Consider the following 13,231-nt stretch of genomic DNA (forward strand, 5'->3'; position numbering starts at 1 on the left):
CCTGAAAATGCCTCATTTTAATCTCATGGAAAAGCACTGATATTTTATTAAAAGTATTAAATTGTTTCAGCTGATGAGTTGTGGTCAAGCTTTTAACCACATGTGAAGATTTCTTAAGTTTTCAGACAGAGCTCCACTGTCTGACCATAAGCATCCAGTGCCACATCCAGAAGACCCAGTGTCTCCAAAGTCCATGTCTGGGACCCAACACTGCCACAGAGGACCTGCTGGAGAAAAGAGTCTCTAAGCGACAGCTGGAAACTGGGCAGGGGTCCCAAGGCATGTACATTGGCACCACATGCCCCTTGCCCTGCAAATGCATCCCACCCCAATTTCACGATCACTTGCCATTGCACTTGTCAGTGCATAATATTCCTCAGAGGTCAGCATATTAAAACAAGACAAAACAAAGCAAGGAGGACAACAATACCAACAGTGAATTTTAAATAGGACATTTCCTTCACTCTACATCTTTCATTCTACTTCTTCATTGCCTCATTTTTTTCAAATGTTCTCAACACCTTCGTCATACCTACATGACTGCTGCAATAAGAAACATAATACTTGTGTCTTACATAGAGCCCAGAGCCCCCAAAAAAATCTTTCTTCCCATAACTTTCCATGACACCTCTAACTCATGGCACAGAGTGAGTCATGCTTGAAGGTTCTGACCACTCTTGCCTGATGAAGAAAAGCAGGGTAAAAAGCTTCAGTGAAATGCTTTCTTTTTGGCTTATCAAATTTGCACTAATCTTATCAGGTCTGTGTCATCTCTCTTTCTATATAAGTATATGGAAAAATGTATGTTTTAGTATAGATAAATCTATAGAAAATGATGGAATAATGGAATCATAGAATCATGTAGGATGGAAAAGACCTTTTAGGTCATCATATCCAGCCATAACTAACAACTACCAACCCCCTACTAAACCATGTCCCTAAGCATCACTTCTCACCTCCAGGGATGGTGGCTCAGCCTCTTCCCTGTAAATCCTGTTCCAAAGCCTGACAACCCTTTCATGTAGTTACAAACTTTTCTTTTTCATAGCTAGCATGGTCATTGCTTGGATTTATTTTGAGAACAAGAAGATGACACCCTGGGACAGAATTAATGTTTATGTTCAAGTAACTCAATGTTTTTGAGTTCGAAAAAAGAGAATGTAAGAACTTATTTTTATCTCAGTTTCTGTCTGGGACTGAAGGTCTTTTCTGAATTCTCTGGCTGCAGGTGTGAGGCAGCAGGGAAGGGGAGCATTGATGAGACAGAACTTGACTGAGAACCACACTGATGAATAAGAATATTCCATGTCATTAGCGTCATGCTTCATATTTAAGCAGAGTTGGAGGGTCTCTCTTCCTGGGATTGGCTATTCAGTGTGAATGGACTTTGTGAGTAATTGCATTGAGTATCTTTTACTTCAGATTCTATTATATATATATTATTAAAGTAGTGGGATATTGCTATTATTTTGTTATTTTATTAAACTGCCTTTATTTCAGTCCATGAGTTTCTCACTTCTTCTTTGATTCTCTCCCCTAGTTGGTGGCAGGGGCACAGAAGGAACGAGTGAGTGGATATCATAGTTTTATTCCTAGTTTTGGTTAAAACACAATAACCAGTTTCTTTAGCCACTCCCCATCAGACTTCTGCTCCAGACCCTTCACCAGCTCCATTGCTCTTCTCTGAACTTTCTCCAGCACGTCAAGAACTTTCTTGTAGTAAGGGACCTGAAACTGAACACAGGATTTGAGGTGCCACCTCACCAGTGCCCAGTGCAGGGAGATGGTCACTGCCCTGGTCCTGCTGGCCACACTATTTACGGGCCGTCATTGTATTCTTCCAGGATAGGCACCTTTTCCAGGTGAAGTAGGCCCAGAAGGTAGTGAAGAAGGGCTCCACTGTGGCTGGAGTAAGAGGGAAGGATATTTTTGTTCTTGGTGTGGAAAACAAGTCTGTGGCAACACTTCAGGATGAAAGAACTGTATGGATGATCTGTGCTCAGGATAACAATGTCTGCATGGCTTTTGCAGGGGTGATGGCTGTTGCCAGAATAGTTATAAACAGAGCTCATATGGAGTGTCAAAGCCACAGAGTGACAGTGGAGATTCCTGTCACCGTAGAGTACATGACTCCTTACATTGCTAGTCTGAAACAGAGATACACACAAAGCAGCAGTTGCAGATCTTTCCGTATCTCTGCTTTTATAGTGAGATTTGACTTTAATGGAAGCCCCAGGCTGTACCAGGCCAATCCCTCTGGTACATACCATGCTTGGATGGCTAATGCCATTGGCAGAGGAGTCAAATGTGTACATAAATTTTTAGAGAAAAGCTATACTGATGAAGCCATTGAAACAGATTATCTCACTATCAAACTTGTAATCAGGGCTCTTCTTGAGGTGGTGCAGTCTGATGGGAAGAACATGGAGCTGGTGGTTATGAGGTGAGAGCAGCCGCTGAAGATCCTAAACCCTGAAGAAACTGAGATATAAGTTATTGAAAACAAAAAAGAAAAGGAAGAAAATGAAAATAAAAAACAGAAGAAAACATCATGATGAATGAAATTTAACTGCTTAGTTGCTTCTTTTTAATTCAAGTGACGGGTTATTCTGCATAGACATGTGGTCATTCCACAACCAGCTCACCACTGTGATTCTGTGATACAAGCCAGGATGCTGTTGGCCTTCTTGGACACGTGGGCACACTGCTGGGTCATGTTCAGTCGCTGTCAACCAACATCCCCAGGTCTTTTTCCATGGGTGACAAGTGGTGTTCCTCAGGGGTCTGTACTGGGACCAGTACTGTTTAATATCTTAGCCAATGACATAGACAGAAGGATCAAGCGAACCTTCAGCAAGTTTGCAGATGACACCAAGCTGGGTGGTGCACTTGACACACCTGAGGGTCCCATCCACAGGGACCTGGAAAAGCTCAAGAAGTGGTCTATGTGAACCTCATGATGTTCAACAAGGCCAAGTGAAAGGTCTTGCACCAGGGTTAGTGCAACCTCTGATATCAATCCAGGCTGGGGGATGAAGGGATTGAGAGCAGCCCTGCGGAGAAGGGCTTGGGGGTGCCAGTGGACGATTGAACATGCATCGGCAATGTGCACTTACAGCCCAGAAAGCCAATTGTATATCGGATTGCATCAAAAGGACCACAGCCAGTAGGTTGAAGGAGGTGATTCTACCCATCTGTCCCGATCTGGTGACACCCTGCCTGGAGTACTGTGTCCAGCTCTGGGGTCCTCAGCACAGGAAAGACATGGACCTGTTGGAGAAGGGCCAGAGTTGGTCACCAAAATGATCAGAGAGCTGTGACAGCTCTGCTGTGAAGACAGGCTGAACTGGGGTTGTTCAGCCTGGAGAAGGCTCCAAGGAGACCTTGTTGTGGCCTTTCTATACTAAAAAAGGGCCTATAAGAAAGATGAGGACAGACTTTTTAGCCAGACCTGTTACAATAGGACAAGATGTGATGGTTTTAAACTAGAAGAGGGGAGATTCAGGCCGGACAGGAGGAAGAAATTTTTTACAATGAAGGTGGTGAAACTCTGGCCCAGGTTACCCAGAGAGGTGGTAGATGCCCCATCCCAGGCCAGGCTGGACAGGGCTCTGAGCAGCCTGATCTAGTTGAAGATCTCCCTGTTCATGGCAGTCGGGGTTGGACTGGATGATTTTCAAAGGTCCTCTCCAAAACAGACTATTCTGTGATTCTGTGATTCTAGTGAGAGTTACAGAGAGTTTTGGGACCATTAAGTTGCAAGGAAAGAGCAGACCTCCTCTCTAATTGAGCCTGTAAAAGGATTCAAAGGGAAGGTGAGGTCCTGCAATAGCTTTCAGCCCTGTCACATTCCATGTGAGAGCAGAGGCTGGATGTTTACAATTGCGGAGCCTGGCCCTCATAAGTGGGACAGAGAATGAGAGTACCACGAAGAGGCTAGACTAGTGCAGTTTGCATTTATTGTTTGGCCCGTGAAACAGCTTCCAAGGGAATGTGGAGGCCAGCAAGAGCTTTCAGACATGGCACGTTCTGTGTGGGAGTCATCACTGGACATTTACAATATTTATAGCTGTACATTGGCAAGTGTGACCAAGAGTGTAGGGACTGTCAGGTGGCTGAGTGAGCACAGTGCCCCAGTGTTGGTGGGGCTGTGAAAGGCCTGCCAAGGGAAGGTGAGGGCCAGAAACAGCTTTCAGTCCTGGCATCTTCTGTGTGGGAGCAGTCTCTGGAGGTTTACTGTTTTGGAGCTTGGCTCTGTCAAGAGTGACAGAAAGCGAGGGGACCGTGAAGTGGATAGGCAAGCACAGATTTCCAGTGTTGACTGATTTGTAAAAGGGCTTCCAAAGGAAGGTGAGGATCAGTAACCAACAACAAGTGTCAGGACTGAAAGTTTTTACTAGTCCCCACCTTGCCTTGGAAGCCCCTTTTCACAGGCCTACTAACACTGGGACTCTGCACTTCCCTAGCAATTTCATGATCCTCTCACATGCTGAAAGCCCTCAAAGGAGCATAGGTCTCATTTCGGCAAATGCATCACAATCATATGTTTGTCCTCTGCACTCATCTCATTTTCAAAATCCACTTTCAAAAGCTCTTCTCAGATAGAGAAGTGTTTCTTGAAGATTATCACACTTGTCTTCAAGCCTGCCTTGATATCATCTTTCATCAGCTGGTTCCTCAGTCTGAAAATAAAGGGAGTCATCTAAAGCTGTGTTGAGAAGGGGCACTGCCTTGTTGTAGGAAATGTGCTGACTTGAAGGCTGGACACACATGAAGATGCAGCTACCGTAGCCCAGGATGACAAAGGTGAAGTCAGATGAGCAAGCAGAGAATGTCTTGTGCCATGAAGAAGTTGAGGGCAAGATCTCTACTCTCCTTAAATATGAAGCATGAGGCTAATGGGATGGAATACTCTTATTGATCAGTCTGGATGTCAGTCCAGGTCTACTTCATCTATGCCTCCCTTCCTCAATGCCTGAAACCTGTGGGCAGAGTGCTCAGAACATCCTTGACTCTCAGACCAGAGCAATTAAAAACATTCACTCTGTGCTGGGGTGTTATCTCTTGTTGTCAAACTAAGTCCAAATAATGAGCGTGCCAACTATGAAAAAGAACAGTTTCTAATTGCATGAAGAAAACTCATTTTGAGTCAAACCAACACAATTTTATATTCTATTTCTATTACATATATATATATACATACACATATGTACACTAGTAGGGTATTAGTATTTTGTTATTTTATTAGACTGTGTTTATCTCAATCTGAGTTTCTTCCTTCCCTTTTGATTCTCTCCCTTGTTTGATGGGGGGGAAGGTGGGCAGTGAGGTGAGGGAGAGGCTATCATGGTTGTATTTCTAGTTCAAGTTAAACCACAACAGATATATTAAGATAGTTCCTCAGAGAAAAAAAAACAAACATGATGAATGTTAAGAAGAAGTGAGATGAAAAATAATATTTATTGCAATTAATATTATCACACATATAAAAAATAAACGTAAAATAAACAAAATAACACAAGAATGTCCTGGTTTTTCCTGAGATACCCTCAGAGTCATATAAAGATGGTAGGTACTTTAATGATGTTGAAATAACATGTGTTCAACCAGTTTCTTTAGGGCATCCTTGATCTCCTGGTTCCTCATGCTGTAGATGAGGGGGTTCACTGCTGGAGGCACCACCGAATACAGAACTGAAACTACCAAGGATGGGGAGGATATGGAGGAGGGCTTCAGGTAGGCAAACATTAAAGTGCTGACAAACAGAGAGACCACAGCCAGGTGAGGGAGGCATGTGGAAAAGGCTTTGTGCCGTCCCTCCTCAGAGCGGATCCTCAGCACGGCCCTGAAGATCTGCACGTAGGACAGCACAATGAAAACAAAACACCCAAATGCTAAACAGGCACTGACCACAAGAAGGTAAATTTCCCTCAGGTAGGTGTTTGAGCAAGAAAGATTGAGGATCTGGGGGATTTCACAGAAGAACTGGTTCACAGCATTGCCCTTGCAGAGTGGCAGTGAAAATGTATTGACAGTGTGCAGAACAGCATAGGGAAAAACACTGCCCCAGGCAGCTACTGCCATTTTGGAACAAACTCTACCTCCCAGGAGGGTTCCGTAGTGCAGGGGTTTGCAGATGGCAACATAGCGATCATAGGCCATGACTGTGAGAAGATAAAACTCTGCTGAAATGAAAAAAACAAACAGAAAGACTTGGGTAGCACATCCCAAGTAGGAGATGGCCCTGGTGTCCCACAGGGAGACGGCCATGGCTTTGGGGACAGTGGTGGTGATGGATCCCAGGTCGAGGAGGGAGAGGTTGAGGAGGAAGAAGTACATGGGGGTGTGGAGGTGCTGGTCCCAGGCTATGGTGGTGATGATGAGACCGTTGCCCAGGAGGGCAGCCAGGTAGATGCCCAGGAAGAGCCAGAAGTGCAAGAGCTGCAGCTCCCGTGTGTCTGTGAAAGCCAGGAGGAGGAATTCTGTCATGGAGTTGTTGTTAGACATTTCCTCTGGTTGTGGGGCACTGTCCAAGGAGGAAAAGACAGGGAAAAGTTAGGAACGATTTATCTGAAGAAAAGCCCATGCCATTTGTCATAGAAATTCCCTTCCCTGGTCTGAATGAGGAATGAGACCACCCATTCTTCAGCCCCACTAACTGAATGACCTTCTGCCTGAGTGTGTAAGATACAGCTTAGACACCTAGTTTCCATGAGGAACCCTCTGCAGAAGGATACCCAGAATTGTAATAAGAACAGAAGCTGACCCTCACTATCTCTCCAAGAGTAAGAGTTTGAAATGCAGGTGAGGAAAAAGGAAAGAATACAGCTATGTTCCAAAAAAATGAAGCAAGGAGGGGAAGGAAGATTGGCATGCAAAGAAGCCTTCTCCTTGCCCAGCTGTGCTATCAACCTCACAGCAACACTGCAGGGGGAGGGGCAGGCTCTGCACTCTTCTTCTAAGTGAGCAATGACAGAACCTGAGGGAATGGCAGGAATACATGCCAGAGGAGGTTTAGGTTAGACATTAGGAAAAGGTTCTTCACCCAGAGTGTGGTGGAGCACTGAAACAGGCTCCCCAGGGAGGTGTCATGGCCCCAAGACTGACAGCGTTCAAGAAGAGACTGGACAACATCCTCAGACACATTATGTGAACCGTGGAGTTGTCATATGCAGGGACAGGACTTGGACTCGATGATCCTTGTGTGTCCATTCCAACTCAAGACATTCTATGATTCTAGGACAATTGTTTTTAGCTTGTTTGTTGTGTATTGATAGCAGGACACAAAGACTTTAGACTGGAGGACCAGCTATCAAAGAGTTGACTCATGCCCTGGACACTGTGGTCTTGGGGATGAGGCTGTGCTGAAGACAAGACCAGGGACTTGCTCCAAGGAAGCTGTCTCAACTGCAGGGAACAGTAGGGAGGTGCCCAAATCACCCTTCACATAACATTCCTGGAAAAAGCTTCCTATTCCTCCTTGCCCATGTCTCTGCTGCCTGGACCTGTGTCTCTGTCCCCAGGTCTCTTCCCTGTCAGTGTCATAGACCCTATCCCACCCACTGTGTGCTCAGCTCTGCCCTGCAGACCCCTCCCAGCAGCTGGACACTGCCCAGGGGTAGCTCTGTGGGCAGAGGGGCTCAGGAGCATCTCAAACAAGTCCTGATAAGAACTGGGGTCCCTGTGCCTTCTCTACAGTGGAGAGTGTCTGTGTGCCTGTGAAAGCAAGGAGGTTGAACTGGGTGGTGGAGTTGCTGTTGGACATTTGTTGTCTCTATGCATGGTGACTGTCCATGGAGGAAAAGGTATAAATAAGTTAGGTGATAAAAGAAGGTTCAAGGACAGGAAGAAATGGATACCTCTGCATGGTAGGACACACAGGACTCATCTCTGAATGGCAACTTTACACAAACCCCATCCCAGAAATTTCCATGATAAGAACAAGGTGAGAAAAGACAGGAGAGGAAAAAGGCAGAAATGCCACAGAGCTGCTGCAGATAGAGCCAGGAGACAGGCAGATAGTTGGGTGCTTGGTAATTATTCTTTCTAAGGAGTGAGGCTGCAAAAAGGTGACTGATCACCCATGGCCTTAAAGAAGAGGTAGGAGAGGAGTCCAGGGTTCTGCTCCATGGTTGGTGTCTGCACTGCAGGAGATGGCAGGCAGATGCCCGAATCCCCCTTCCCATGTCATTTCTGACAGCAGATCCTTGTTCATCCTTGCCCATGTCTCTGCTGCCTGGAGTTGTCCCTGCTGGATCTGTCCTGCGTCTTGTCCCTGACAATGCTCATACTGCCAAACTCAGCTGCTGTGTGCTCGGCTCAGTGTGTGTAGGGGCTCTGGAGCAGCTCTGACAAGTCCTAATGAGAACTGGGGTCTCAGGGCCTTCTCCAAAGCAGAGAAATAAAATCCCATCTCCCACTTCCTGGCCAGCCAACCAAGAGTGGAAAACCAGAAGCACAGACTCCTTGCCTTTCAGGTCTAGCTGTCTTGATGTCGTTCTTCAGAAGGACCCTCTGCATTTTCTGTGGGGCTAATCTGGAACTCTGAGCAGCCCTCACCCACACAGCAACCTCTCAACAGCAGAAGCACCCTTCCTGCCTTGCCAAGGGTCACTCCTTCCACCCCCAGTTTCTCCCCACAGGACCATGGGGTTCTCCTCAGGCAGGGTGAGTGCTGATCCTGGCAGGTGGCAGAGTCCCTACCCTGGCACACAGCCCTGGTGCTCAGGGACCCTGCTCTGAAGGACAGTGCTGGGCACCCCTGGGGGCACATTAACATTTACACCCCCAGGTCATCCCTGGGAGAAGGCAGCCATCATGCCCTGTTCCTCTGACAGTGCAGAAGCCAATTCCTGATCTGGAGCACATTCTCCTCGTTTACATCAGAGACTGAGGGGTGACTTCATTAATGGTTATAAATATGTAAAGGGTGAGTGTCAGGAGGATGGAGCCAGGTACTTCTCAGTGACAACCAATGATAGGACAAGAGGCAATGGGTATAAACTGGAACACAGGAGGTTCCATTTAAATTTGAGGAGAAACTTCTTCATGGTGAGGGTGATAGAACACTGGAACAAGCTGCCCAGGGAGACTGTGGAGTCTTCTTCTCTGCAGACATTCAAACCCACCTGGACACCTTCCTGTGTAACCTCATCTGGGTCTTCCTGCTCTGGCAGGGGGATTGGACTAGATGATCTTTTGAGGTCCCTTCCAATGCCTGACATTCTGTGATTCTGTGATCTCAGAGAGTTGTACTTACGTATTTCATAGACTCTGCAATGTGTCGTGATTTATAGATGCAATGCCCTGCAGCCATAGACTTAATATCTGTGAAGATATCTTCTCCAGTGAGCTCTCAGCAGCCTCCCAGTCCGCATTGTCTTTAACCTCTCTCTGCTTGGCTTCTCTGCCCTGGGTGCTGCAGGCAGAGCCCTCAGCCCTGCTGCGTGTGCAGAGGAGCTGCTCCTGGGCAGAGCTGTCTCTCTGCAGCGCTGCCGCTCCCATGAGCTCCCTGTGTCCCAGGAGCCCAGCCCAGCTCAGCAGCACAGGAGCAGCCCAAGGCAGCACTTTCTCTGGCCCCTCTGGGCACCCTCCAGATATCCCTGTGGCTCCAGGGGAACCTGCTATGAAACAGGCTGAAGGAATCACTGATGTTTCCTTGCTCCTCTGGGGAGAGACACTTATTTCCAGAAGTTCAAAGTACCGTGAAGAATTAATGGGGCCCACTGAGGGCCATTACTGACAGAGCCTCCCCAAGGACTCGTTAGAACAGATAACTGGAGGCTGTGATTATAACAGGTAAAGGCAAAGTGCAGCAGCTCTGATGCTGTGAAAACCCTTGGTTTGTTTGATGAAGGAGGGCGGCTGAGCCTTGACCACCTGCCCCTAGGAAGGAAGATCCTGTCCCTCACATGTGTCTCAGGGCTCTGCCTGGCGATGTGGAGAGTGAGATGCTCAGTGAAGGACAATTGTGTGGCACTTCTTGGCCTTATTAGAGGGGTGGAAGGAGGCAATGGAGCCCCATGGCCATGACGACAATATGTGTCCTCTTAGGCCTCGGTGGCAGGGATATCAGCCATAGCCAAGCGGACAAAGACCTTGGATCTTTCAGGGACATCCAGCCTTGCCAGCACCCTTGGCCATCTCCACCACAGTCCATTCTGCAGTCCCACGCCTGTGGCTGTTTCTCTGCAGGCTGCAGACACCCAATGATCTTCCTCGCCTTGTTCTCCCCCCAGTATGTCCCTACCTGTGCTGCTGTCTCTCCATCCTCACCAGCTGTTCCTTGAAATACAAAGCCATGGGTGATCCAGACTGTTTCTGAATGACCACAGTACTACTCTCAGAATGACATTTCTTTATCCTATCTCCACTTTGGGCCTCCAGAGTTGCAGTTTCTCATGGTTTTCCTTTCTTATGCTGTTTCCCACTAGCAAAAAAAAAGATATGTTGAGCTACTACTATTCTTCCCTGTCATGATTTAACCCAAGCCAGCAACTAAAACCATGACAGCTGCTCACGTATTCCCCCCATCAAGTGCAATAAAGGAGAGAACTGAAAGGGAAGGGAGAAACCCATGGGTCAAGATAAAAAGAGTTTAATAAGACAACAACAATAATAATAATAATATGCTACTAATAATAATAATACATACATAAAATAAATAATATTCAGTGAAATCCGTCAAGAAACTCCAGTTGCACTGAACAGCAGGTTCCGGAGAAGAGAGCACCATGGTCCCAAACAGCTCATCCCAGTAAGAGAGAGCAAAAAGGCAAAATGCAGAAAGGCCAAAGGATCAACTGAAAAATGACAAAAAACCAAAAGGCCAAACTTAAGATTGAAACCCAACAGAATGGAATTTCCACATGAAGCTAACTGAAGTAGCCAGAAAACTCAAACTAATGGAACTAACTAACCAGAAAAGATGGTTGCAGTTTTATACCAAGCATGATGCTAATGATAGGGAATATTACATTTAAACTTGGATGCCAATCTCCATGCTGTCCTGTCTGTGACCCCTCCTACCAATCTGAACCTGAATACTGCTGAAGTCTTTGGATAACCTGATAACAGCCAAGATATCAATGAGTACTTACATTCTTTTCATACCAAATCCTAATCACTGGAAAGCTACTGGAAGAAAATATTAACTCTATCCCATAGAAGAAGCATCATTATCTCATTATTTTCATAGGGAATCTAAACAAAGCACCATGCTAGTTATGAAGGAGAAAAGACTTCATGAAGAAAATGTCCTGGATTTGTTAAAAACAAGACCAGTTCTCTTTTAGTGATTTTTCTTTCAGCTAAGTTCTAGGTAGCTGTACTTTTCTGAGTTTTAGTCTGCATATTTTTTCCTAGGATGCTGTACTCGGTACCGATAAGAGATCAACGGAATGCTGAAGAAGCTCATGTTTAGATTTATTACTATGGTAGCCAAGAAAGACTGATAAGTTTTCCCACGTTCCGCTGTGAGAGGGGCGTGTTTGAGGAGGGGTGGATGAAACAGGTGACTAAAACTGACTAACGGAAGTATTCCATCCCATAATCGTCATACCCCCTATATAACAGGATGATCACGAGGGTCACTCTCTATTTGACCATGGCCAGCATCTAGAGAAGACCTTTTCTGTCTGCCTGTGATCTACAGGCCTCAGACCCTGCATCCTGCAACCAGGTTCCGGTTTGCTGTGAAGTCCCGCCCGTGACTTCCAGGGGCCTGAGCTGCACCTGCTGGAGCCGCCAGCTCTGCACACCCAGCTCCTGCTGCTGGAGTGATGCCAACTCCACATTGAGCACTTGAGATCGGTTTTGTATATTTTTTATATTTTGTATATATTCTCTATTTACTAGTAGCATTAGCAACTTCTACTCACCCAGGTGCCTTTTGGGTCTCTGGAACCATCTCAGTGAGAAGTAGGAGAGCACTGTCTGTCTAGGGTGGAGGAGATGGGGCCTAGAATGAGGCTCCTGAGGCAGTTTCTCCAGGCTTTTCATGCATCAATAAACTGGGCTGGATATTAGGACTGAGGGACTCTTCTTTAGGACCTCCAATGGATGTGGGGATGGTGTACAGTTTCCTAAGTTCTCCTCTCTAAACTGCCTTTCCTGGTGAGGATCACCAGAGGACACAAGAGAGGTCTTGTACTTCCTGTGGTCACAGCTGGACCTCCGTTCTCTATAGTCTAGGGGTGACTTATGGGGTGAGGGTGACACACCAGGTGGGAAAGGTTGTCTTAAGGACATGTGCTGGATACCAGTACTGAAGTATCAGAGCAAAATGACATGGCTTCTGGGGGAATACTTTCTTCAGTGAAGACTTCTCAGGCTTTCATTCCATGCCACCCTTCAGGAGGGACAATGGCACTAAAAGATAGCAAGTACTGGATACCAATTCTTCTCCAGCTACTTCCCAGGCCTGGTAAAGTACCAGCACAGCAAGAACTTCTGGTCTCTTCTGTGACTACCCCACCACCCCAGGTTCCCTTGCAAAACAGGTACGAGGCTCTGCAAGTGGAACCAAACAACAACATTGAGGAAGGTGGTTCAACTAAGTTGGAGGTGCCACAGAGGATAAGTCAACCTGCACCCTCCATCATCACAGCTGCTGTTAAGCAAAAAAGGCAAGTCATGCTCATAGGAGACTCCTTTCTAAAAGGAACAGGGGGCTCAATACGCAGACCAGACCCACTTCTTAGGGAAGGCTGCTCCCTCTTTGGGGCCAGGGTTAAAGATGTGAAGAGAAAGCTTCCTGCCCTGGTTCAGCCTTCATATTATTATCCTCTACTAATTTTTCAGGTAGGCAGCAATGAGACTGAAAATCGGAATCCAAAGGCAATCAAGAGGGGCTTCATGGCCTTGGGATGACTGGTTATGGGATCAGGAGCACAAGTAGTGTTCTCCTGTGTCCCCAAATTGCAGGGTATGATGAGGAAAGATACAGAAAGAACCACCAGATCAATACCTGGCTGTGGGACTAGTGTCATGGGCAGAATTTTGTGGGTTTTGATCATGGGTTAGTTTACATCACACCTGGCCTGCTGGCAACAAATGGGACAAACCTGTCTCAAAGAGGAACAAGGATCATTTGGAAGGAGTTAGCACAAGTAGTGTTCTCCTCTGTCCCTCAAGTTGCAGGGTAGCTGGCAGCTCATGGCCTGGATGGGTGTATTCTTCGATGGATAAAGAACTGGTTAGATGGCCAGGCCCAAAGAGTTGTGTTGAATGG

At 46.5% G+C, this 13,231-nt stretch overlaps 1 protein-coding gene and 1 pseudogene across 1 annotated transcript; one reads left to right on the forward strand and one right to left on the reverse strand.

The window, feature by feature from the left end:
• Positions 1–1,988: 1,988 nt before the first annotated feature.
• LOC136110942 (proteasome subunit alpha type-7 pseudogene) lies at positions 1,989–2,447 on the forward strand (annotated as a pseudogene).
• Positions 2,448–5,577: 3,130 nt separating this feature from the next.
• Positions 5,578–6,507, reverse strand: LOC136110715 (olfactory receptor 14A16-like). Its single transcript, XM_065854315.1, has one exon. It carries the CDS (start codon positions 6,505–6,507, stop codon positions 5,578–5,580), a length of 930 nt encoding a protein of 309 aa, XP_065710387.1.
• Between the last annotated feature and the right edge of the window lie 6,724 nt (positions 6,508–13,231).

This window comes from Patagioenas fasciata, chromosome 21 (assembly GCF_037038585.1).
Source record: "Patagioenas fasciata isolate bPatFas1 chromosome 21, bPatFas1.hap1, whole genome shotgun sequence".
In the NCBI taxonomy this organism is placed as follows: domain Eukaryota; kingdom Metazoa; phylum Chordata; class Aves; order Columbiformes; family Columbidae; genus Patagioenas; species Patagioenas fasciata.